The 24762-nt window shown below is 39.5% G+C and overlaps 1 protein-coding gene across 2 annotated transcripts; it reads right to left on the bottom strand.

Annotated features, from left to right (window-relative positions):
* Nucleotides 1–2764: 2764 nt before the first annotated feature.
* Nucleotides 2765–20737, bottom strand: GTF2A1L (general transcription factor IIA subunit 1 like). Of its 2 annotated transcripts, none has more exons than XM_034427425.2 (9): nt 20443–20737; nt 17720–17821; nt 15705–15822; nt 14390–14457; nt 12330–12426; nt 8693–9252; nt 7749–8036; nt 4741–4830; nt 2765–3010 (listed from the first exon to the last, which is right to left on the bottom strand). In XM_034427425.2, the coding sequence occupies exons 1-9, from the start codon at nt 20536–20538 to the stop codon at nt 2903–2905; spliced, it is 1527 nt and encodes a 508-aa protein (XP_034283316.2). In that variant the 5' UTR covers nt 20539–20737; the 3' UTR covers nt 2765–2902. The 2 variants fall into 2 exon arrangements, with proteins under 2 accessions (XP_034283316.2, XP_034283319.1); XM_034427428.2 differs by having other exon boundaries at nt 8951–9252; nt 20443–20668.
* Between the last annotated feature and the right edge of the window lie 4025 nt (nt 20738–24762).

Here is a 24762-nt window from a genome sequence, read left to right as displayed (position 1 = left end):
GATAACATAATGGAACATGTCCTTAATGCAAGAATACAAATGCCTTTAAAACGTAAATCAGAGTTAATTATGCTTCCATTGATTTCTTAACTGGGAACTTAAAAAGTTTTAATGTCACAGTTAAAAAACTGCCAATAAGATCTGACTTTGGTTTGTGACAACCTGCTGCAACAGCAGAATGATGATACATTTGAATGCTTTGCAACTGTCCAACATAAAACATGTTTGTGCTGCAATTTGAGAATATAAAAGTTCTATAGCAAAAGATTGGAAGTTCTGCTTTCAGAATTTTAAGAAAAGCTTTTTCTACTTAGATCGCTGGTGCATCCCAGTTCAGAATAGGCCACCCCTCCTTAGATTCAACTATTGCATCAAACTATGATGTTTTCTTAACTATGGTTTTGCAATTGAGTTACAATTATGCTATATGTGTCCTTAGACTGCCAGAAACCTTACATAGTTTTAGACAGGGCATTTTCAGTCAGTGGTGAAATCCAATTTTTTTTACTACCGGTTCTGTGGGTGTGGCTTGGTAGGGGTGGTGTGGCGTGGTGGGCATTGCAGGGGAAGGATACTGCAAAATCCCCATTCCCACCCCACTCTGGGGCCAGCCAGAGGTGGCATTTGCCAGTTCTTCAATCTACTCAAAATTTCTGCTACCGGTTGTCCAGAACCTGTCAGAACCTGCTGGATTTCACCATTTCCAGTCCTCCCTAGGGTTGCCAAGCACTGAAATTGAATGTAGACTTATGAATTCTGTATCTCGGCAGAAATCATTTGGTTTCTATCGCTCTGTGGTAGAGACCAATTCTTGGTGTTATCATCCTCTTTTATTCACTGCTAAGCAGCTGCACCTGAATTAGACCATTCAAAAGTCATAGAAACCTTAGCATTCTTGCTCTGAATGGCGCAGCTTTATGGTGCATGTTCTCTCTCCTCCAGGCAGAGCCTTGATCTCATCATTTTCGCCACAATCTGTCTTTTTTTCTTTTTTTTTTACCATACCCTGCAGATGCCCCTACTTCCCTCCTTTTCTTGTATTTCCCTACTAGCAAATTTATTGGATTTTCTACAACGTTTCTCAACCTTGGCAGCTGGCTGGGGAATCCTGGAATTTGAGGTCCACACCTGTTAAAATTGCTGAACAAACATGTATACAAAAGTGAGTGGAAGGTATGAAAGGAATACATTGGCATGGTTTGTTTATCTAGTAAGAGTGAATAAATGACTGAATTGCAAAACTAATATATGGAGGAAGAGTCAAGAGGTCAAGAGGGAGGGAAAGACTGAGAGAGCTTTTCTTGTATGGAGCTGAACTCTATACATGTTAAAGTTGCTAAAGTCGGGATACACTTAGAACTCAGCTGTTCCCTATTGGTCTTCCATTTTAGCTGTAACCGGACCTAATCTTGCTTAGCTTCCAAGCCCAGACAAGGTCAGCTAGGAGCTACTATTTGCTGAGATATCCCAACTGGTCTATGGGTCTAACTGTTCAAATATGGAAAGTAGCGATCCACAATATGTTTGAATATGAAGTAAGCATTTTACCTTTGCACCAAACAATCCAGATTTATAAAGCACTAAAAATGCTACTAATTTGCCCCAAATTTTAAAAAAACAGTATTTTTCCAAAGGGAATTGTATTTATTCTGTGCTGCATCCACAATCACCTTCTACACTGATAGCTTACTATGACAACTGGTCTTCTCAGCTTTGCTCCCTGTACTTCTTACCAACTAAGAAATTTGTTTACACAAAAACTGGTGACCGCTACCAATTTAAAAGTCTTCAGATGGGGGTTATGACTTTACTCTAAATGGAGCTGGGTATTATTGATGGTCATAGAACTATCTTCCAGCAATTAAGCAGATAATCATTTTAGCTCAGGGTCTATGCCACCTGAAAGTAGATTGTCCATGCTGCTTATGAGGGAAGAAGCATGAAAAATGCACTTTTAAATAGCCATATATAGTATATATTACATTTCTTGGGAGGAGGATAGTGTATTTTAAAACAAAAATATGTTTTGCCTATAATTATAAATGTGACCAATCGTCTGTCCCACCCTCAACTGTAAATAACATTTTAAAAAAATGAAAGGATAAATAATGAAAGATGATTATGGAGACCAAGCTCAGCCTTGTTGGACTCCGAAACTCATTGGCACAAAAGATACATGTCTGCAGTGGTATATGAAGCTGGCTCACACCAGCCTGTGAGAGCCGACTAATATTTTTGGAAATCTTGCAAGCCGGTTGAACTCAGTGCTGAGCCCAGACACCCAGCACAATATCATCAGGTTGGCAGTTAGCAGCAGCAATGGAGCTGGAAGAGCTAATAGTTAAATAGTTATCAGCACACTATTGCATGTCCATCTCTTTTTATGAGCACTCCAAAAGTCTCTGGTGAGCCACTGCAAGAAACAAAATACTTGACTCAGACTTGCCTTGGCAGCAGGGGTATTTTTGTGTTTTTATGTGCCACTTCTCCAGAGATAATGTCTCCAGAGATAATGTCAAAGTTGCTATTTCTTGTCTTTGCCCGCTATGATTTACTAGATATGTTTTCCATTTTTTTGTCTTCAAAATGTTTTCAGTTTTTTATATTGATTTCAACTGCTGTAAGCCAAACTGAGTGATTTATGTGCGTTTGAAGGAAGGAATTAGGGTGTGTGTGTGTGTGTGTGTGTGTGTGTGAGTGAGAGAGAGAGTTGCAGTATTTACTGATTCAGACAAATTAAATGGAGCTTGATCAATACACACAGTAATTGTCAAAGCTGGATTTTTTATAGAGTCACATACTTTGTTCATGTGAATTTTTTTCAGAACACAAAAATTTCAATATTTCCTTACTGAATTTTACAAAACAGTTTTTAAAAATACTGCAGATATTTCTGAAACTTTCACCATTCTGCATCTCCAATGGCTTTGGAGAAAATGTAATCCTTTCCCCCAAAGCACATCACACCATCTTTCAAGTAGAATTTCCATCTGTTCTTACTTCGCTGAACCTAATGAAAGACAAAATATCAGCTCCCTCAGTCATGGCTCCGAAAACATTTGCATCCTGGTGATTAGAAAAAGCTGCTAAAAGAAAATATACTTTCTTTTATAAGCGATGAGAAAGAAAGTTACTTGATGTATCAGTCTAATATTAGAACCAAAACCAAGGGGGGGAAAGTCAACAATGCAAACCTTACAGTAATTTAGAAGCAAGAAAAACACTGCAGAAAGAAACCTCCTGTTAGAATTCAAGTCATGATACCTCCTGGGATACTCTATTAATACGTCCTCCATTTTGGTCCCTGATTATGCTCATTTAGGTTTATGGCAGTGGTGAAATCCAAATTTTTTTACTACTGGTTCTGTGGGCGTGGCTTGGTGGGCATGGTGTGGCTTGGTGGGCATGGCAGGGGAAGGATACCGCAAAATCTCCATTCCCACCCCACTCCAGGGGAAGGATACTGCAAAATCCCCATTCCCATCCCACTCTAGGGCCAGCCAGAGGTGGTATTTGCCGGTTCTCTGAACTACTCAAAATTTCCACTACCGGTTTTCTGAACTGCTCAAAATTTCTGCTACCAGTTCTCCAGAACCTGCTGGATTTCACCCCTGGTTTATGGGCATGAGAAAACCCTCAAACGTTTTCACTGGGTGGCAAATCTTACAGTTCCTCTCAATTTGCTGCTCTCTCTCACACACAATGTAAGGGATAGCACTTGCATGATTTTCATGATAGGACCTTGAAAAGGTGCTGAGAAATCACATTAAAGATCCTTTCTGCCTTTCTCACAATCATCAAGCTACTATTCTCAAGATCTCCTGGGCAACTGAGGAAAATGTTAGATCAGTTCACCTCCGTGGTGTGCATAGATTTGTTTGAACATCACTTGGGCCTTTATGAGTTACTCTTTTCCTCTCTCAATCAGAATTGTCCCAAGCAAGCTTTTGGAAATAAGCCTTGCCAGCTCTGAAGCAGAGAGAAATGAAGCACCGACACCTGTTCAAACACCTGTTCATCTCCGTTATGCCAAGATCTGTTTTCCATTTATCTAATTTTTTCCTTATTTCCTCAGCCCCATATTATTAAAAATGTAGTGTGTCTAAAGGCACATGCCCATGATAACCAGTTATCTAGCATTATGGGAAAAATTCACACTTAAGATGATTAGATTTCTTAATGAATCAAAGGTCCAATTCTTTTAAAGAACGGCAACATTTAACCACATGGTTCTACTCAGTTTTCATTCTGTTTGCATGGCTTTCTGAAACCTCAGCAAGCATATGAGAGATTTCAGCTGCACAATTCCATAAAAAGACAACATACGACTGAAGAGGTCATCGTTCACCATAGGCTTGTTGTCACATTTTTTGCTGCAATCTTTCACTAGCTCACGGGCATGGGGATTAATAAGCATGCTATTCAATTATGTAAATATAAGAGGGGATTCATACTAACGCAGAATTAAGCAAGCACGTTATTTGGTTACTTCTGTGTCAGTTCTTTTATACAACATATATTTGGGTACAGAGCCGACAGAACCTATTTTTAACTACATGCCTAAAACCATAAATGTATTAGGGGCCTGCCCCAATCTGGCACTATGGAACTAGGTAAAAATATCTGTATCATCTCAAATTTCCCATCACCAAGAGAGAAGTACTCCTGACATATTTGATATTAAGGAAGGCTGACTTGACGTCTCAGAGGTCATTTAAAAAGAAAAATACTTAAACATACCTTGTCATATTGGCATACAATTATATTATCAGTGTCAAAAACATCAGGCGTTTCTTGTTCACTAACATCATCACCGGAATTTAAAGGATCCTGCCAAGAAACAAACGCCCCAAAAGTTTAACCTAAAGAGTTTTGCCTAACAATTAGCTATTTTATTAAAATAGGCTACACCTAACTGTCATTATAATACACTGCGGTACAGGAATAGAGAGTGCTATTATATAGGGTATTTTTGGTTCTTGCCTCTACAACAAGGATCAAACAAATTCACAGTTCTTTTGTCTACTTTGGTACCTGATGCAGGATCTGCAAAGCAGGGTACAGCTCAGACAGCATCACAAATGGTTGCCAGACTCTACAAATGTACCTGGTGCCAAACAGAATACATCGCTTCCTCAAGGGCTCTGTTGTGCTTTTTCAAGTAAAAATTCAGGAAACTGCACTGCATCAGTACTCTACCTATAGCAGCTATTTTGCAATTTGCACCTTCCTGATGGCACATTACTGAACATTGTATCTTTTCTTTCAACTTTACAGATATTAAACAGAGCTCTCAGACAAATATGCTTCCCCAAAAGAGCTGTCTGCTTTCTTTGTATAAAAAAAGAACATTCTGAGGGTTTAGCAGTAAATGACTTCAGATTACTTTTTCTGCTAATACAGTCAGTTCAGCTTTCCTCATTTTCATCCTTCAAAAGATGTGTGTCCTGTCTCAATTACTTCTCCATTCCCCTTTTTGCCTTCTGGAAGGTAAATTCTGCACACTTCATTTTTATTAACCAGGCTTTTGCACATTTTCCCAATTAAATACTTTTCAGCACCAATACTCAATATTTTGAAAAAGAAAATGCAAAATTGTTTCAGTGGAACCAGGACAGAGAGCAGCTTCGGGATTTGCAGGGACCAAATTAATCTATGTTGTACACACACAATTGCCAGAAGCAATAAGAAACAAGTTATTTCCAGGAAGTTGCAAATCTAACTAAAAGAGAGCATACAATGAGCTAGTGTCTTGTCCAGAGATGAACACTGCAAATTTATAATCCCCCTCAAGCTAGATGATGCATAAACAATACATGTAGATTTCCCATCATTGTAACACAGGTAGTCAACTTATGACCAATACTGAGCCCAAAATTTGTCACCCAAAATTAATGTCTCACTTAGTTTTGCTACATTTTATAACCTTTTTTGCCATAGTTGTTGAGTGAATTACTGCAGTTGTTATGTTAGTAACACGGCTGTTAAGTAAATCTGGCTTCCCCATTGACTTTGTTTGTCAGAAGGTCACAAAAGATGATCACATGACCTTGGGACACAGCAATGGTCATAAATATGAACCAGTTGCTAAGGATATGAATTTTGATCACATGATTATGGGGATACTCCAATGGTCAAAAGTATGAAAAATTGATTACAAATATCTATAATTACCTATTAGGATACAAATTGGAAGAAGAAACAATAAAGGAAATGATAAGTTGGGCTAGGAATTTCGGACATTCCATAGAATTGGATAAATGGGAAAAACTGTGGGAGAAAAATCATAAATTGACCATGGCAGTATCATACAAAGAAAACAGCTATAAATGTTTTATAGGTGGCTTTTAGCACCAGCGAGACTGGCAAAAATGTACCCCAATTTATCACCTCAATGTTGGAGATGTGGTCACAAACTAGGGACATACTACACATGTGGTGGATGTGCCCTAAGGTGGGGAAATTTTGGTATAAAATTAAAGGGTGATTGGAAGAGATTATACTCCAAAAGGTAGATTTTAAACCAGAGATGTTCCTTCTAGGAATGATTGATAGAAAAATGGAAAAAAGTCTCTATTATATTATATTGCATATTCTAACGGCGGCCAGAATTACTCTAGCGCAGATGTGGAAGTCGACCAATACACCATCAGAAGAAACAATAATAAAGAAAATCCTCGAATGCGTCGAAATGGATAAATTAACTATGGAGATCAAGGAAAGGGAAGACTCGGATTATTATAAAATGTGGAATAGGTTTTATACATGGTTGGAAATCAGAAATCAAATTAAGAAATAAGAATATAAAGTGAAATTTGATATTAACATACTGGATATGAATGTAAATAATGACCCTGCTAACAAAACAGTTAATTATGAATATTTAAAAATAAAGAGAAGAAACGGGAGGATAAAAGCTAAGAGTAAAGACAAAAGTCGATATGCAGAAAGTTGTAAAATTGTATATATCTGTTGTTAGTATTGTATTTTAATGTCTGATGTGTGTGTGTGTGTGTGTGTGTGTTTGTTTGTTTGTTTTTGCTATTGTGTGTTTTGTTTTAAAATGTAAAATACTCAATAAAAATTATTTAAAAGAAAAAAGAAAAATTGTCATAAGTCACTTTTTTCAGTGCTGTTGTAACTTTGATCAGTCACTAAACAAACTGTTGTAAATTGAGGACTATCTGCACACTACCTGCACTGCACGTGTGTATCCAATTGTGAGCGTTAGATTTGAATGAGGAGATTTGTGTTCTCCTCAAGTCCTTCAAGGGAACCTTGAAGGAATTATATGAACTTAATCTACAGAATGGATGTTTTAAGATGTGACCTGATACCACGTTCAAATAGTAATGAAGAACTTCACACAGATGACATGGCAAACTAGTGCTCTATTGCTACAGAGAAAAGGCAACAATATAGTACTGGACTCCAGCACCCATTAAGGCCCAACCAATATGGTCAATCAAGGGACCGTGGAAATTATAGTCAAAAATATCTGGAGGGCTCCAGGTTAACTAATAGGTTTTGATTACAAGAAAGGAGATCTACACTTAATATTAAGAATGATGCCCTATTCATTAGTGGAAAAGAACATCTTCATTAAAGGCCTTTATAGCAGAGGTAAGGATTTAGTAAGCCATCAATGGAGGAGCTGGACAGCTGTAAGAGTTCACTCTAATTCTGTTTTCGTAATGCAAATTAAGCTGCAAAAGGGAAAGCAAATCATTGTAAACATTAAATTTTACCTCCTCAACAATGTCAACTGAGGATTCATCAGCATCGCTGGTACTGTTGAGAGACTGATTGTCTGAAGTGCTATTTTCACCTTCCTCTTCTTCTTCCTCATCCAGGACTTTTAAATCTTCAGCATCAATTATACCCACAAGCTCCTCATCTTCTCCATCTCTTGGACTTTCTATTTCTGCTTTGGGTGAGAGATCACTTGTCCCATCTAGCTGTATTATTTCTTCGAGATCATTGGAAATATTTTTCTGGGTCAGCAGATCTGATTCCATTTGCACACTGGTATCTAACTAAAAGGAAGTGGGGATCTGAAAGGCTATGGAGAAGCACGCAGTCAAGAGATAACATCTTTTTAAAATTATACAATACTTCCTGCCCCCACAACACATTAAAAATGTCAAGACTGTTCAACTTTAGTAAAATCAATAGGTGTTTTGCTATTGCTTTTAAATGGGGATGGATGGATGATTTTATTTTTATTCATTTATTAAATTTACCATACTTTTTGGAGTATAAGACACACTTTTTCCCCCCTAAAAGAGGATGGAAATGTTGGTGCGACTTATACACCCAATACAGCCATTTTTGGCCTCCCGAAACCCCATCCCGCACGTCCCGTTTTTACCAAAAACAGGCCTGTTTTTCACAAAAATGGGATGCGCAGATTTGGGAGGCCTGCAGCATGCTCCTGGGGGCTAGGGAGGGCAAAAACTTGTTTTTTTGTTTTCCTCTTCAAAATCTTGGTGCATCTTATACTCTGGTGCATCTTATAGTACAAAAAATACGGTATATGTTGCCCATCTCATTCTGCAAAGCAACTCTGTGATGAAGCTCCACATTTCTATTCAAGCTGTGCATAAATACATTCTTAAAATTATATCTACAAGCTCTCTTCAAGTAGTTATATTAAAAATCCTTTAAAATAAAAAAAAAGCAGCAGAGTTACCTCTTCAACAAAAGAGAGGCTGGTTTCATCAGAGAGAAGGGCAGGGTCATCCAAGTCATTGCCCATAATTATCAGCTCAATTATATCATCAGGTTCTGGAGGCTGATCAATATTCACAGACAATGGTCCCCCACCAGAAGAAATGCCTTCTCTTGCTTCTCTGGACCTGGAGTTTTCTACCCCAGATGACTTTGCAACAGGAACAGTTGTAACGGCTATCTGGGGAGTCTGTAAAGAACTTGAGGGCTGCAGGCTTACCAGGGTCCCTATTGCAACTTCCCCCTGACTTCTTGTGGCTTCTAGTGTGGCAGCAGCAGCCCCAAGCAAGTCTTTATCCCCCATCTTTACGTGCTGGGGCAGCTTTGACGTCAGCAAGCTACCATTGCTGGTTTCTTGAAGAGAAGACATATTTGCCTGTATAATATTGACTGGGGCTGGCTGAGCCACCAAGGATTGCTTCCCAACTTGCTGGAATATTTGTTGAAGTGAATTCTGAATGGCAGTTCCTCCACCAGTAGCTTGAGTGACAACCACAGGCATGTTGACTTTATACAAGTGCCCTACAAGAAGAAGAAAAAAGCAGAAATTGTAGATATTAAGACTATGCAGCATTTTTGGATTTAATCCATAAGGGTCATTCAAAGCATGCAGGTTGGTGAAAACACACCAACTTTTTAAAATAGCAGGTCTTTTTCCAAGACAATGTGCCAGCTGCTCAAATTCAGGAAAAGACAGGGCTCCTTCAGAAAGTGTACACTTCAGCACCTTTCAAAAATGGAACCTGAAATGCTGCACGGCCCTAATGAAATCACCTGGCCTAATGAAATTCTCTGGCAGCCAACCAAAATGTCTAGTGTTTATTTGTTTCATTCCATTTACTGTATGTGGCCACCCATCCTGCAAGCAAGAATGACTGAACAAATATATGCAACTCTTTTGCCGCTCAGATGCTACTACCTCCCTCCAACCACTATTGACCAACAGTTAATTCGGCTCTGTAAAGAAGAAGAAAAGGGTATACAGGCAGGGATGGTTCCAGGGAGATGGAGAAAAGTGCTCCTCCAAACTAATAGTTTGCCCCCACTCTCCTCCGCTGAAATTAAAATGGATTTTTGATGTTGTAAAGGCAAATATGGAACAAAGCTCATGCTCCAAAAATGCATATTGCCCCTTCTGCATTCCCCATCCCACTGATTAGTTTCCCATTGCAATACCACTGTACACAGACCAGTCTTTTTGCATTTGAAGGCTGCTCATCACATTATCACTTTATTTCATATACAGAGAGAAAGAGTGCATACTAGCATAGTAGCCAAATGGATAATTTTGGCTCAGTCACTTGTTCAGTTGGTCCTACATCAGTGAAGAAGCTTTCATCCTGCAGTGGACCGATTCAGGCTAATACAGTTACACACAATTACTTGCCCACAAACATTATTTCTTAGTTTGGCTACAGAGGAAGGAGAAAGAGAAGAAGAATGCTCCTTCTATCTATTTTTAGATAAGTGAAAGATTGTACATTCCCCCTTCAACAAATATTCCCTTCCTTGTTTCTTACATTAGTCTTCCCCAGTTAGCGATCTATAGATGAGCTGAAATTCGGAATCTGCATGACCATGAACACTAAAAACCTTCCTTCACTTGAACATAACTACAGGACAAATATGACACTGCCTTCATCCCATCCTCAGCCAATACGTGAAAAAGTTTTAATTCATGTTCAGTTCTCTTGATATTAAAGTATTTGTGTCCTCCTTATTCTTACACTGCCACAATGAAATATTTTATGCTTCATCCAGCTCAAAAGGGAAAAAGACTCCAGCAACTCTCCACCAGTAAAAGCAGCACTCAGATCAGCATAGATTACCGTATCTTTCGGAGTATAAAATGCACTGGAGTATAAAATGCAGCTTAGTTTTTGGGGAGGAAAATAGGAGGAAAAAATCTGCCTACCAGGTATTTATCTGGCTAGCATCCTTAGTCTGATCAGCTTCAGCACATTAGTTTGCTGGATTTTTATCCCCGGCTTGGGGATAAAAAACAGCTTCTAAGGCACAGCTGAGAGGAAGCAGCGATGAGAAAAGCAGGCAAAGCACGGGGAGATCACTTCACTCAGCTAGTGCCTAGTTAGGGATGAAAAAAAGCTGAGAGTCAGATCAAAATATGGAGATTGCTTCACTCGCTAGTGCCTCGTTAAAGCACAGCGGAGAGTCGAGGGAGCAGGCAAAGCTGGGAAGATCACTTCATTCACTAGCGTGTTAGTGCCTCATTAGGGCTGAAAAAAAGCTTCGAAAAAGCTACATTCGGAGTATATGACGGCCCCAAATTTTCAGTCTCTTTTGGGGGGGAAAGGTGCATCTTATACTCCAAAAAATATGGTAATTCCAAGGTTAATTTCAGACCCACAATCAAGTAAACAATACCCCAATCAAGAAACTGCCAAAGAGCCATCAATAAACAGCCTAACCAAAGAATCTCTAAAACCGCCCCCACCCACACAAACAGGCAAGACACCAGAATATAAACTGACAGCAAACAGCACTCCTTAGCACTGATGATGTTACCTATTTTAGGGTAATGAAACGTCTGCAAGAAAACAAGCAAGTTCAAAGAGTACCAAGGATCCCTCCTTTTAACCCTGAGCTACAAATATTCTCCTTTATTGATTTTAGCCTTTGTTCCCCAGTATCTTGAAAGGAAGTCAAAGAAGGGAAAAGAGGCAATAGAAGAATAGGGAGAGCAAATTTCATTCCAGCCTTGCTGTCTCAAGGGTGGTTGGCTGGACAGCTAGCATTTCAACTTAGCACTGGGGAAGTGTCTTACAATATCCAGAGGGGGGCATGTTAGGGAAAGCTCTCCTATATGATTTTCCGTTGCCTTAAATGCTCTCTAAAGCAAGGGTGTCAAACTTGTGTCATCACGGCATTGTCACATGATGTAACGTGACTTTTTCCCCCTTTGCTAAATCGGGTGTGGGCTTGGCCAGCGCATGATTCATCTGGCCCGCAGGTCAAGAGTTTGACACCCCTGCTTTAAAAGTATCCAAATGACCTTTCTACTAAACCAGAATGCACTCCCACTCTTATCTATTGCTTCATGTTGTGCTTTTGAACTTAAAGACTGTAGGAAACTCGCACTGGCTAGGATAGAGTTGCTTTCCAGCATGCAAGCTTCTTTAATTAAAATATCAGCACCAGCAATAGTCTATCAAATCATTATTGTTATTATTTCTCCCCTATACACACACTTGTCCACATTGCAGTTTTCCCTCTCTTCAAAGAATCGGGAAAGCTGAAGACTTTCATAAGGTGGGAGAATTTCTTAAAACAAGCACTTGAGTTACAAAATTCATTAAGAGGGAACCAGAACAAATAATCAGGTATTACGTTTGCAGAAGATTCAATTATTAACATGAACACTTCACTATTTCCCTGTTGCATATGCTTGATAAGTTGTTGTTGTTGTTGTTGTTATGCTCACTGCATAAATTATGCTCAAGGCCAATGTTTCTCAACCTCAGGAGATTAAAATGGGTTGACTTCAACACCCAAAATTCCCCCAACCAGCATGAAGTCCATCTGTCTTAAAAATCCTGCGGCAGAGAAACACTGATGAAGGCTATACCATTAACTCTTACCAGAGGTTGTCTGAAGAGTCACACCAGGGGGTATTTGGATAGGATAGGTAAGGCCAGAAGGCAGAGAAAGGACGGCCCCACTAGATTGGGGAGACTCCTAGATAAAAGAAAGTTTATCAGGAAAAATCATTCAATTACTATGTCCAAAGTTGTAGTATCCTACCTCAGAGCAGCCCATGTACTGTTTCATTAACATAAATTATACAACTGTTTTCCCCAAAGAAATAGGAAATCGGGCATCAAAACTTTATCTCATGTGGCAGGAAACCATGTTCAGTTCTTCTTTGGTGTATATAGACTTCCTACCTCTTTTGGAGTTCTTTTTTCTTATCACTGTAAGAACTAAAACCGCCCAGGAGGTTCAATCCTGCAAGAGGAGGTTCCTCCGATATGAAATGCCAAACAATATTTTAATTCTGCATTTCTACACTCTGGCTATGTCTCTGAGAAAAACACTTTTTTTTTTCCTTTACAGATCTTCAAAAAAACCCAGTCATTTAAGAATTCTATCTCCATTAAGGAGGATTTTTCTCCCCTTGAGCAGTTGCTTGAACATGTTTCAATCATTTTAGAGGAGCTGACTGGAAAATGAAATTTAGGGAAATTGAATTGATTCTATCCATCCAACAAAGAACCTTAGAAACCTAGAACATAGAATAATAGGATTGGAAAGACCTTGGAGGCCTTCTAGTCCAAACCCCTGTTCAAGCAGGGGACCCTATTCTTTTCTGGACAAATGGCTGTCCAGTCTCTTCTTGAATTAATCTAGATGCACTGTTTTACTGAATTATGGAACTGGAGGCACCATCCAATTGCAGTCTTAAAAGCTAGAGTAGACCTCTGTAGCCTTTACCCAAAGACTTCCATTGAGGGAGGTAGAGGACCTAAATATTTCATTAATGGAAGTTCCCTTGAATGTTTTTGCCATACAGTCCTGTCTGCATGTGTGTGCACTTATATACACCCTTGTTGTACTTACATTAATGAAAATAGGTATATAGCTTCAATTCTCTCCCCGTCCCCCGCCCTCTCTCTCTCTCTCTCTGTTGTTCAAGTGCTTCACTCATGATGTTTTATGGGGAGTCTCATTTGTAATCCATCCATATTTTCTGTTTCTACCATCCTTTTTCTTCGCAGAAAAATAATTCTGCTAACCCTCCACAGGAGTGTGTTAAAGTGCAAACTGTTAAAGTGCAAACAGTTTTATGCCAACAAATATACAGTTGAGCAAGATACTCTGATCTACAGGTTGGTGATCAGTGTATAACTCTTTACCTATGAGAAATGCAAGATAGTGCATAATTACCAATTATCCTTATGCAAGCAATATTTCACTTAAAATTTTATGATGAAAAACAAAGTCATACATAAAAAGAGAAATACCAAATGAATGTGAAATGAAAGGCAGAGGAAAACAAAATCACATAATTACCAATTAATAACAGAGCAAGAAAATACCAAAATGAGATTTAACTTTTATTGATTTCAGCTAGGCCTTTGACTATGTGAATCATTCGAGAATATTATAGCTATGCAGGTAATTCTCAATTTATGACCACAATTGGGACCAGACTTTGTTGTTGAGCAAAGCAATGGTTAACCAAGATATCATGTGACCACTTCGCTCAACAACTGCAATCCCAACACTCTCAGTTGTGGTCGTTGAGTGATCTTGCAGCTGTTTAAGTGGACAATCTCCCAGGTAAAGAGAGCAGGGTGTCTCAGGGTGGTGGGAAAGATCCTGGAAGGCCCTGCAGACATCGCATAGAATTTGAGGGATGCTGAGGACAAGACTCTCCACTTTGATGCTGAAAATCCTCCCTGAGGTGAAGAAACTTGTCCACAACACCCCCACAACTCGTGTGTGGCCTGCATCAGGTCTCCCAGAGCTGCCTCCAGTTCCCTGGGGTGCCCTATACTTACCTGGGGCTTTGTCCAATTTTGGCAGAAGGTATTTTCCAGCACAGAGCACAGAGACTTGTGTCTCCATCCATGGCTGAATTTACATTTTCGCCTTTTTTGAAATGTTAAAATTGTATGGAAATAACAAAGTTACATACTAGTTCAGCCGCTACTGCTGGTGGTGTACAGTTAGTGAACTGACGCATTCCTCTGCCTGCAGTAACACCTAAAGGGATATTATTTAAAAAAAAGATTAAACATCATTAAACAATTGATTTTTTCTTGAATTGCCTTTTCAACTTCAGGCACTTCTGATCTGATTTTGTAGCCTTATCATTTCCCAGCAACATTTATCTATTAACCAAATTTAAATTGCTGCCCATCTCAAATGAATGCCCACTACTGATAATTCTGAGAACTGAATCACACACATTTAGAGGTTGCCCATATAAGAAAGAGCTGCTCTTGAATGTATAAAATGCATATTTTATATACCCTTGGTGCATGCCTTATAAACAAGAGAGACTGACATTAGAATTTGTACTTATTGTTAAAAGAGAATAAGCCCAGAAAAGTTTCATTTATTTGTCACACTTGACCAACATTAGAATGAGACCACTCATTGTAACTATGCTTTGTTATAAAAAGTTACTATAGCTTAGGAGGAGAATAAGCCAGGTTCCCTGGTTTCCCATATCATGGTAGTATTTATGATTTGTTTAGTCTATTCCACAGGAAGAAGGAGTCAACAGAAGTAAACAAGTAGCAAGCAAGGAAGACTTCAAAATTCAGGCTTAATCTGATGTGCAAATACAGCCATTATGAGTGACACTAGAGTTGAAAAAGGAAACACTTTCACAGAATTATTTTGCCATTAAGTTCTGGCTATATTTTTATATCTACAATAACTTTTCTGTGCAATACACAATAGATCAGCTGGTCATATTCTGCAGGCCAAAAGTGGCTTCCAGTAGCACTTTAGCCAAAATCATTGCATTGAAATTTAGTGCCAAATTTGCTTTTTTTTTCTTTAAAAGAAATAACTTTCCAAATATTATGTTCTACTTATCTTAATGTACATTTTTTAAATAAAATAACCCTTAAGACTCCAAAAGTAGAAAGCCCAAAATGGTCAGCCCCACCCCCATCAGGAATGGCAAATTCCCTGCAGCCCTCCAAGCTCAAACGTTTTGTTAAAGGCAAAGGTAGCTCTGGCAAAAAAAACAAACCCAAAAATTCTCCATCATGTTGTTAGCAATTAGCAATGAGTTTGATTCCCATAATTTCCCCTTAAGAGACACAGAATGATGTTGAACTTTGCAATAGGCATCTCTGAAAAAGGCAAATAATTTTCTATCGCTTCCTACTCATCCCACAGCAGAAGATGCAGGAGCTGAATTGATGTCCATGCTTTTATACTGAGCAATGATTCCTCTCTAAGACAGTCTTTGCTGAAAGAAATCAGTCATCAACCTGTAGTCTGCAGGGCTTGAAAGCTGGACGGAAGATGAAGGGTGAACTGGGGCAAAACATGATTGTGGCGGAAGAAACCTTCAGTTGCTTTAGACTGCATCACTTTCATTTCCCAGCGCTGCAAGAAAAAAAAAATTAAAACACAGAGACAAAAATGAAAAAAAGACCATCCACTTTAAAGTGCAGTGAATTTTCTTCTTTTTTCATATAATTTGTATTAAGAATGTTAAAAATGAGATAAAAATTAACAATAATCAATATAAGGAGAAGAAAAGAAATAAAGGAAAAAAAGAAAACAATGAAAAAGCAAAAAATCTTTTTATATCTTTTTTTTTCTAATCATCAAATCCATAAATCATAAGTTCATTTTTTTTCTGTTTCATGCAAAATGTATATTTATTTATTTATTTATTGGTTCGATTTATATGCCGCCCTTCTCTGGAGACTCAGGGCGGCTTACAATGCGTTAAGCAATAGCCATCATACTTTTGTATATACCTGCTTAGTAGGGCTTTTGGCCCCCCCTCTAAGCGGTGTTCTTTTTTATACAAAGTCATCTTATTGCCCCCACAATCCAGGTCCTCATTTTACCTACCTCAGAAGGATGGAAGGCTGAGTCAATCTTGAGCCTGGTGGGGGTCTATAGGGTCTATGGGGGTCTATCTATAAGGGGGAAACCTTATAGATATTATGGGAGGCAGGCAGTCACTCAAGTAACCACAGCATACACCATGTAGGGTTTTAAAGGTAACAAGCAGACCTTGAATCACACTAATCTTCACTTAGTGTTCACAATCGAGACCAGCAACACCATCACTAAATACTGCAGGCATGAAACAGAAAATCACGTAACTGCAATGCGCTTACAATCCCATTCCCATTCAGTAGTTAAATAAGATGTGACCCCGACTTGCAATTTTATTGCCAGCTTTTCCAATGACTTTGCTTGTTGGAAGGTAGTTGTGATATGTTCAGATGGTGATCATGTAGACATGGGATGCTGAAATATTCTTAAATGTGAGAATTTATCACAAAGCTTTTTTTTTTCTTTACACTGTAGTAACTTTGAAAGTTTGTTAAATAGGGCACTGAGGATTGCCTCTATGGGGGCATACCAAGGCATGCCTATTACTACTCATGCCACTGCATTCTGGATCAGTGGAAGCTTCTGGGTGGCCTTCAAGAGCAGCTCCATGTAGAGCCCATTGCAATAGTCACACCACTAGGGTTTGAATGAAGGGCACCCAATTTAGGAAATTGGCGCACCAGATGAAGTTGTACAAAGGTCTTCCTGCCACAGCTGACACCTTTCTTCAAGCAGGAACTGAGAGCCCAGGAAAACCTCCAGACTGCATCCCAACTCTGAAAGTGAAGTAGCATCCCACCCAAGATCATAAATGGAATACCCAAGAACTGGGCAACTCAAAACACCCACAATCACTGAGTCTTGATCAGGCTGAATCAGAGATCGTGTCTCCCCATCCAAACCCACACAACCTCCACTATGCTCTCCTGATATATCTGTCAATCATTGTTAGGAACATACAATAAAATGTTTATTCTCCTTTGGTTTCTCTCTGGTATCTGCAGGAAAGTAAACTTTGTTGGCAACAATCTTGTACTTTTCAGGGAAATATGGGCACTAACCAATTCAACTACTTTCTCCAAGTAATTTCAGTAGAATTTCAACAGCTAAAAGAAGAGCTTACCTGGCAACTGAGATATAGGAAAAAAAATATTAATTCAGCCCAGAATTTATTTGATGGTTGCGAAGCTTATACTCCAAATGTATATTGTTGGAGAAATGTTTTCATCATTCCATTATAAGAAAAAATATGACTCTTCTTAGAATCCCATGACAGACAGCAGTATTTTCAAATGTTCAACATGGACAAAACCAGTGGCAATTGGAGAACTGGGCACATCTACCAAGAACAGGTGTCTGATCTACTTATTACCAACTAGAAAGGATAAAAAAAGTAAGATAGGCAGGAGAAATTGAGTTATCAACAAACCCGCTTGAGCTCCTTCAGAATTTGTTCATCTACACCTTCTTCCAGAAAAACATCTCGGACTCCTTCAATCACATCATCAATGACCGATTTGTAGAATTTAGGCTGCACAACACATAAATTGCAGAAAGAGATATAAGAGGGGAGCTGCTTTTGGGTCCTATATTCCATTGAGATAATACATCTAAGGAATAAGCATTAAGTGCAGAAAACAGAGAATCTCAGAATGTTGTCTTTTGTTAAGAATAAATGGGCCAAGAATAAATGGGTGCTGAATGGAGATTGAATACAAAAATTCAGTGACCAGCACAATGGTCTAAATGAATGATGCTATGTATAAATTAGTTTAGCATGCTTCTTTTTTTTTTCAATCTCAGGCCTTTAATTCTTTTTGGCTTAGTATTTGTTACTCCTTTTCTGTAGTCTGCATAATTATCCCAAAAAGGGAATAGTTTTATGAGTATATGCATACAACACAATGATGTCCAGTCCCAAAGAATACACATAGTCATCTAAAGAGAAGTTCCATAAGAGAATATTAAAACCCAGGTCCCAGATTTCCTACCTGTTCCACCCACAACTGTGATGATAACAGAGAAGACAGAACAGTTAACGTTCATGTGATTGTCCTCAAAAGATATCAATGCAAATGCTGGCTGGCTAGTGCAACTCACTCAGAAAAAGATGAAGCAAGCTGAATCGTGCACAGGCTGAAGCTTTAAATATTCCACCTGGCCTTATTGTACAATATATTGTTCATCCTGTCAACAAAAGCCACACCCTCCTTAAAATATTAAGTGAAAAAAAATCCTTTATTTTTCCTTTCTCAAAAATGTTTTTTTTAAGTAATTGCATTATCCAAAATGAGGGGATGAGCTACAATCACCTTCCTTTTAAAGATGATCCTTTAAAGATCCTTATCAAAACCGGCATCTGAGGTGCAGGAAGGAGTTCTTGCCAAAATTCTCAATAATTCTCAGAGAGAGCAAACAGCAGGAAGAAAAGGGATAAGGAAGTACTCAGTAGCTTTTCTTCTTTTCTGACCAAGACGCCAGAGAATCTTGAGTTGGTAAAATACTTTTACCTACCCTTTTCTTTCTTTCTAGAATGTTTTACACAAATGTACACAAATGGTTTGTCCATGCTCATTTATATACAAACTTCTCTTTAATATCTGCCCTGGATCCTAAGCTAACAATTGTAGACTTTTTACATTAGGCAGTAATTTTTTTTTAAATGGGATGAACTACATATTAATGCAACAATAAATAAATTCTGGCATTTTATGTTAACTGTATTGCAGTTTTTAAAATTGTTCTGAAATGCAGTGCAAATCTGGACTGATTCTGTTTTGCATTCAGATCCAAACTATATTCAATTTAGATCAGATTCATTGTGAAAGACAGCAAATTAATTTAAGCATGGGCTTAGTTTGAATCTTTTAAGTACTCACCCATAAAGTAGTCCTTCTGTTAACTAAAGCTTTCCAACTAGATTTCTTCTGGGTTTTTTACCATTTATTATTTGGGTGAACAGAAATACAAGGCAGGCACTAAATTATACACACACAACCTCAAACAAGTAATTTGAAGCAGATGACCTTTTAAAGAAACAATGAGCATTTTTGTGAACAGCAGGTATGTATCTGAACTCTAGATTTACTGAATTAAAAAACAAAACACTTCAGATTACCTGTTCCATGTTATTTTGGAACTGTGATAGTCTGAAGGTCAGAAGTACCAGCTGAAAATTTCAAATTTGAATTCAGCACTAAATTGTGAGGTGTTCTAAGGTAAATCATTATGGCTCAACATGCTTTGTTACAATTAGTGAAATAATGTGGCATGAAATTCTTTGTTGCTCAAAACACAAAGTATTAATTATTATTTCTCATTTGACTTTCAGACACATTTCTTGTCAACTAAAGAATTACTACCTAACCTAGTCAATTAAAGAAGAGGGCTACCCTTCAGATCAATTCTAAGAGGATTACCCTGTTATATTTTTCCAAGGATATTGTTTCAAAACTCATTCTACACTTATCCCCAAACTACTTCCAAGTGATGGGTGGGACTGAATTATTTCTGAATGCAAGGAGATACAAGCCACCTGCAGCATTATTATGTGGAAATTAGATTACTCAGAGCAGGAGCCCTTGAATCAAGATCTAATCCAGTTCTTTATCCTACTCAAGGGAACTTCACAGGCAGCCACTACTACTTATAGTCACCTAGGCATCCCATTATCTTACTATGTGAATAGGAATCTAGAGGCCAACCAACTGCCCAAGTCAGAATCACTGTTGCTTATAGTCTATTTATCCCGTGTCACAGCCTTCTCAAACCAGTTGGGCTGTGTCTCATCATCCTGTTTTACTTAACCTGTTCAGGGATTTAGTCCTTCCTCTTCAGCAAGATGGGTTTCCCCCCACTCACTTATCAAGGCCAAGTAAAGGATAGCAGATGTATTTGCTAGTATGCTCCCTTTAGTATTAATCTTAGCTGCGATAGATTAGCCTACAAACTCAGCCCTATTATGTACATCCAGAAAATGGGTTTACTGTATTCAATAGCCAGGAGACGAGTCAACGCAGCCTCCCTCTGCACTGAGCAGACCCTCCTATCCTTGGTGGGGGGGAGTCGGCTCAACCTGGGCTGGCTTTCAATCCTCTTTTTTTGTTTTCCTTCTTTCAATTCCCCACACAAACAAATTTCTTTCACCCTCACCACAGGGTTGCCGTGAGCCATCGCTTCTCGCTCCCTCCTCTCCTTTTCCCTTTCTCTTTCTCTTGCGGCGCCTCCGGCCTCCGCCGGTGGCTCCATGGAGCGCTTAAGCCGCCGCCGGGGCTCCCAACGCCCGTCCTCGCGCGCGCCCCCTGGCGGTTCCCCAGGCAACAGCCACGCCTCGCCGAAATCTGGCGTTTTCGCGAGTAGCGAAGCAGAACTTTGCGGGAAAAGTAAAACGGGATTCAGCGAGAGCCCGAAAGGAGGATCCCTGACTTGAGAATCCAATGAAATAACAATAGACAGACATTAAGTATGTTAGAGGAAAAAGGGGCGACGAGGGAAAGGCTCTAGAACAGGTTGGTAGTATCAAATTATCTCCTTCCTTTCTGCGAAGTAAAATGAGTGGCCGCGTCGTCTTTGAACCTATTCTGAGTGCATTGACTCGAGACACGACTGTCCAGGGTGGATTATTGCCAGAGATAATTTTGGGGTGTCCTTCCCTAGGTATAAAGCGCCATAGTTATCTTCCTTCTCAATAGTGTATGAAATGTTGCTTTTAGATCAACTTGGAGAACCGTATTTTTTTAAAACAAGTGGCTAAAGAGATACACAGGTGCATCTTTACCTCCATTGGGAAAGCTTCACCTGGCCAACAACCACTTTTTAGGCTAGCTTGTTGCGGAACCCCAGCTGATGTGGATCATTCATGGTTCAAGGTGCCATTGTGTCAATACAGTGGGACAAGAGTAAGCCACATGCTTGTTGTGATCGTTTTCCTGGGAGGCTGGGAATCTGAATTGAATATTTTGCATTCATCATCTATCCCTCTTTACTGCCATCTGTGTCATATGGATTCTGGCAGCCTATGTAGGCTAGTCCTAATTGTTTTGGAGTTGTCAACCCACACAATTTTGCTAAACTACAATTCCCAGCATTTCTTACTACAAAGGTTGGGCAGTTGAATCTTTGAGTTCAGCAGCAGCTGGAACCTCACCTGTTGCCCCCTCCTATAAGGCATAAACTAGAAGAAATTTGGGGAGGAAATGTCTGTAAATTTTTGGAGATTTTGTAACTCTTCTGGAGAATTACAGCTTTTCTTGAGATAGTAGAAACTAAAACAGCACTAATTTTGTTGTTCCCATTATTGATCTGAGCAGCCTCAGCCCGGATTTCCAATATGTCAGGCATATAAAGAAAAAAGGGAAGGCGCCCTTGCTGCCTTTCGCCCTTCTCAATAGGAAGGAAGACCACTCCCCAATCACAGCACATGGACCCACTAAGGGGACATTTAAAGGGATAAACCCTGTTCACTGATTTAGCCATATCACAACTCAATTTTCTTGCACTTGGGATAGCTAGTGGCTAACAAAAGGCTCTTCCCCCTCCTCTCATCCCAACCCCTGAGATTAGAGATTTGGGGAATTGAAGAGAGATGGAACTCCCTCTTTCACCTGACTGATAATGGGGGAGGCTGCCTAGTACCTGGGTTGGTTCCTCTTTCAAAACCAAACTTCCAAATCAATTGTCTGGGAGCTCTGGCAATAAAGGAATCGGTCCACACCTGAAAGCCTAGGGGCCAGAGAGAAAGACGTGACCCTGCCAACTGAAAGTGGCCAACAGGCACTGATCCATAGGGAGTCACTTGCTGCACAGAATAGTCAGTGAAGTACACCAAACTTTATCCACAGCAAAAGCTGTGTTGGAATAAGGGGGGAAAACACTAAAGGCGCAATTGTCAAAGATAATCTCTCTTAAATAACAATGCTATAAAAAAGAAGCTTGGCCAGACATTTGTACCATGGTTAAGGGCAACAAGGAAAAATTGCTAGAAGTTGTTCCCTGCCCTGCCTGGATATGCCAAGCATTCAAAGTAGCTTTCAATGCACTGTGGCTGCTGTGCGAGTTGCAACACTTTTGTTATATTTTTTGTAAGTGAAATGGCATAGGTGAAGAGTATCACTGAGGTACTTTAATGAATCATATATTTTTTTTCTGTGAATGTATCAGATCCTGTTTTAAAGTATGCTAAAATATTTTAACACTTCTTGTGATAATAAATTCCAGTTACACATTATGTTTCCTGGTGCAAGTTTTCGACTGACCTGCAGTCATTTTCAAAGCATGAACAGAAGCATCACAGCCCAGGTGAAGCAATCCAAAGTCACTCTGGGTTCTCACCTGGCTGCTACAGAGGGAGATATGGGATTGAAGCAGGTCAAACCCACCTGCTCTTTTGAAAGACCACTTCCTTTGGCCGCCTCTTCTACTGTACCCCAGGGGTTTTAGGGCTTGCGTAGCGTATACAGAACTTCTACCAGAATGTATTTTCTTCCTCTGCTTTCTTTTTTCCCTTTTTTCTTAGACTAAACCCTAATGGATTATCTTATGTGTGCTTGTACATGTTCTATAAGCCACTCTATGAATATCTGATTGAACAAATTAATCAAAAATGTTTTAATAAGGATTGTGGGTGTGAATGCAATAGAAATAACACCCTGATTTCAAAAATAAAAACTGAAAATCACTCTGAATAGACTAAACCCGTGATGGTGAACCTATGGCACGCGTGGCAGAGGTGTCATGCAGAGCCCTCTCTGTGGGCACATGTGCCATTGCCAGCTGCTCTTTTGATTTCTGGCTCACACATGTGTGCCGACCAGCTGCTCTTCACGTGTGCTGGAGCCCCGGAAACCCGAAGACCAGCTGGCCGGTGCACATGCACATGCTGGCCAACTGGTCTTTGGGTTTCTGGGGCTCTGGCACATGCGAAGAGCATCTGGCCAGTGCACATGCGTGGGCCAGAAACCAGATCACCAGGTGGCCGGCATGTGCATGTGCACTGAACTCAACTGGTCTTCGAGTTCCGGGACTCCGGTGCACGTGCGTGTGTGTGTGCGCACACGTGCACAAATGTTCCGGTTTGGGCACTCAGTGCTGAAAAGGTTCACCACTACTGGACTAAACCAATCATAATTTACTTAGCAAGATTTTCAGCCACTAGGTGGGGATGAGAGTCAGTGACTGGCCCAAGGTCAGCCAGTGGAAGTTACAAGAATTGAAATGATAGAGTCCTTGTGGAGGAGGAAACTAGGGGAAGCTGGGCGTTCCATTTTTACTGATAGTATTTGGAAAAGGTGAGTCAACAGCATGATGAATCCTATAGATTCAACATGGATTCAAGTATTGAATCAGAACAGAGCTGGAAGGGACTTGGAGGTCTTCTACTCCAGCCCCCTGCTCAAGCAGGAGATCCTATACCATTTCAGACAAGTGACTGTCCAGTCTCTTCTTAAAAACCTCCAGTGATGAAGCACCCACAACTTCTGAAGGCAAGTTGTTCCACTGGTTAATTGTCCTTGGTGTTAGGAAGTCTCTTCTTAATTCCAGGTTGTTTCTCTCCTTGATTAGTTTCCATCCATTGTTTCTTGTTCTGTCCGCTGGTGCTTTGGAAAATAAATTGACCTCCTCCTCTTTGTGGCAGCCTATCTGAAGTTACAACAGCACTGAAAACAGTGACTTATTACCATTTTTCACACTTATGGCCATTGCAGCATCCCCATGGTCATGTGGTTTACATTCAGATGTTTGACAACTAGTTCATATTTGTGACGATTGCAGTGTCCCAGGGGCATATGAACACATTTTGTGACCTCCTGGCAAATAAAGTCAATGGGGAAGCCAGATTCACTTAACAACGCTGTTACTAATTTAACAACTGCAATGATTCACTTAACAAATATGACAGGAAAGGTTGTAAAATGGGGCAAAACTCACTTAACAAATTTCTCACTTAGCAACATAACTTTGTGCTCAATTGTGGTCATAAGTCAAGGACTACCTGTATCTCTCCCCCCAAGATTAACTTCAGAGAGCTACATTGATATGGTGATAAACTTGGAGAACGCACTGCAAGACACACACACACACCCAAAGGAAAGGCACAATATAAATGTAATAACTAACCTAATTTTTTCAAAGTAGATGATGATTACAAGAATTTGGATGTGACGCTCATCTGAGAGTTGCTTTGAAACAGCTTGTGTAGCTATTTAACTCATCGCCCTCCAGATACGTTGTACTTCAGCAACCTTGATTCCTAGCCAATGACAAATACCATGTGAAATACATCGATCAAACAGATTGCAAGAAGCAGCTTCAGCTGCTTTAATAATAGTCAGGTTTCCTGCAATTGACCTGAGTTTGTTTTGTTTTGTTTTATTTTTGTTTACTAGCTTCATTCTTCCATGTTGTCTAAATCTCAAATTTCTTTTAACTTCTGTAATTTTTTAGACCTTTTAAGCTACTTTTACTTTACTTTAC

Source organism: Pantherophis guttatus, chromosome 1, assembly GCF_059756535.1.
Source record: "Pantherophis guttatus breed Tessera chromosome 1, ASM5975653v1, whole genome shotgun sequence".
Classification (NCBI taxonomy): Eukaryota; Metazoa; Chordata; class Lepidosauria; order Squamata; family Colubridae; genus Pantherophis; species Pantherophis guttatus.
Note: the sequence above shows the minus strand (reverse complement) of the source record. Positions and strands in the feature narration are given on the sequence as shown.

Coding starts and splice junctions, on each gene's coding strand:
- GTF2A1L (XM_034427425.2), bottom strand. CDS start 20,538: ATGGAGCCACCGGCGGAGGCCGGAGGCGCCGCAAGAGAAAGAGAAAGG. Junction 17,822..20,442: donor TGGCTCACGGCAACCCTGTG/GTGAGGGTGAAA, acceptor TGTGTTGTGCAG/CCTAAATTCTACAAATCGGT. Junction 8,037..8,692: donor GCCTCTCTTTTGTTGAAGAG/GTAACTCTGCTG, acceptor ACTTCCTTTTAG/TTAGATACCAGTGTGCAAAT.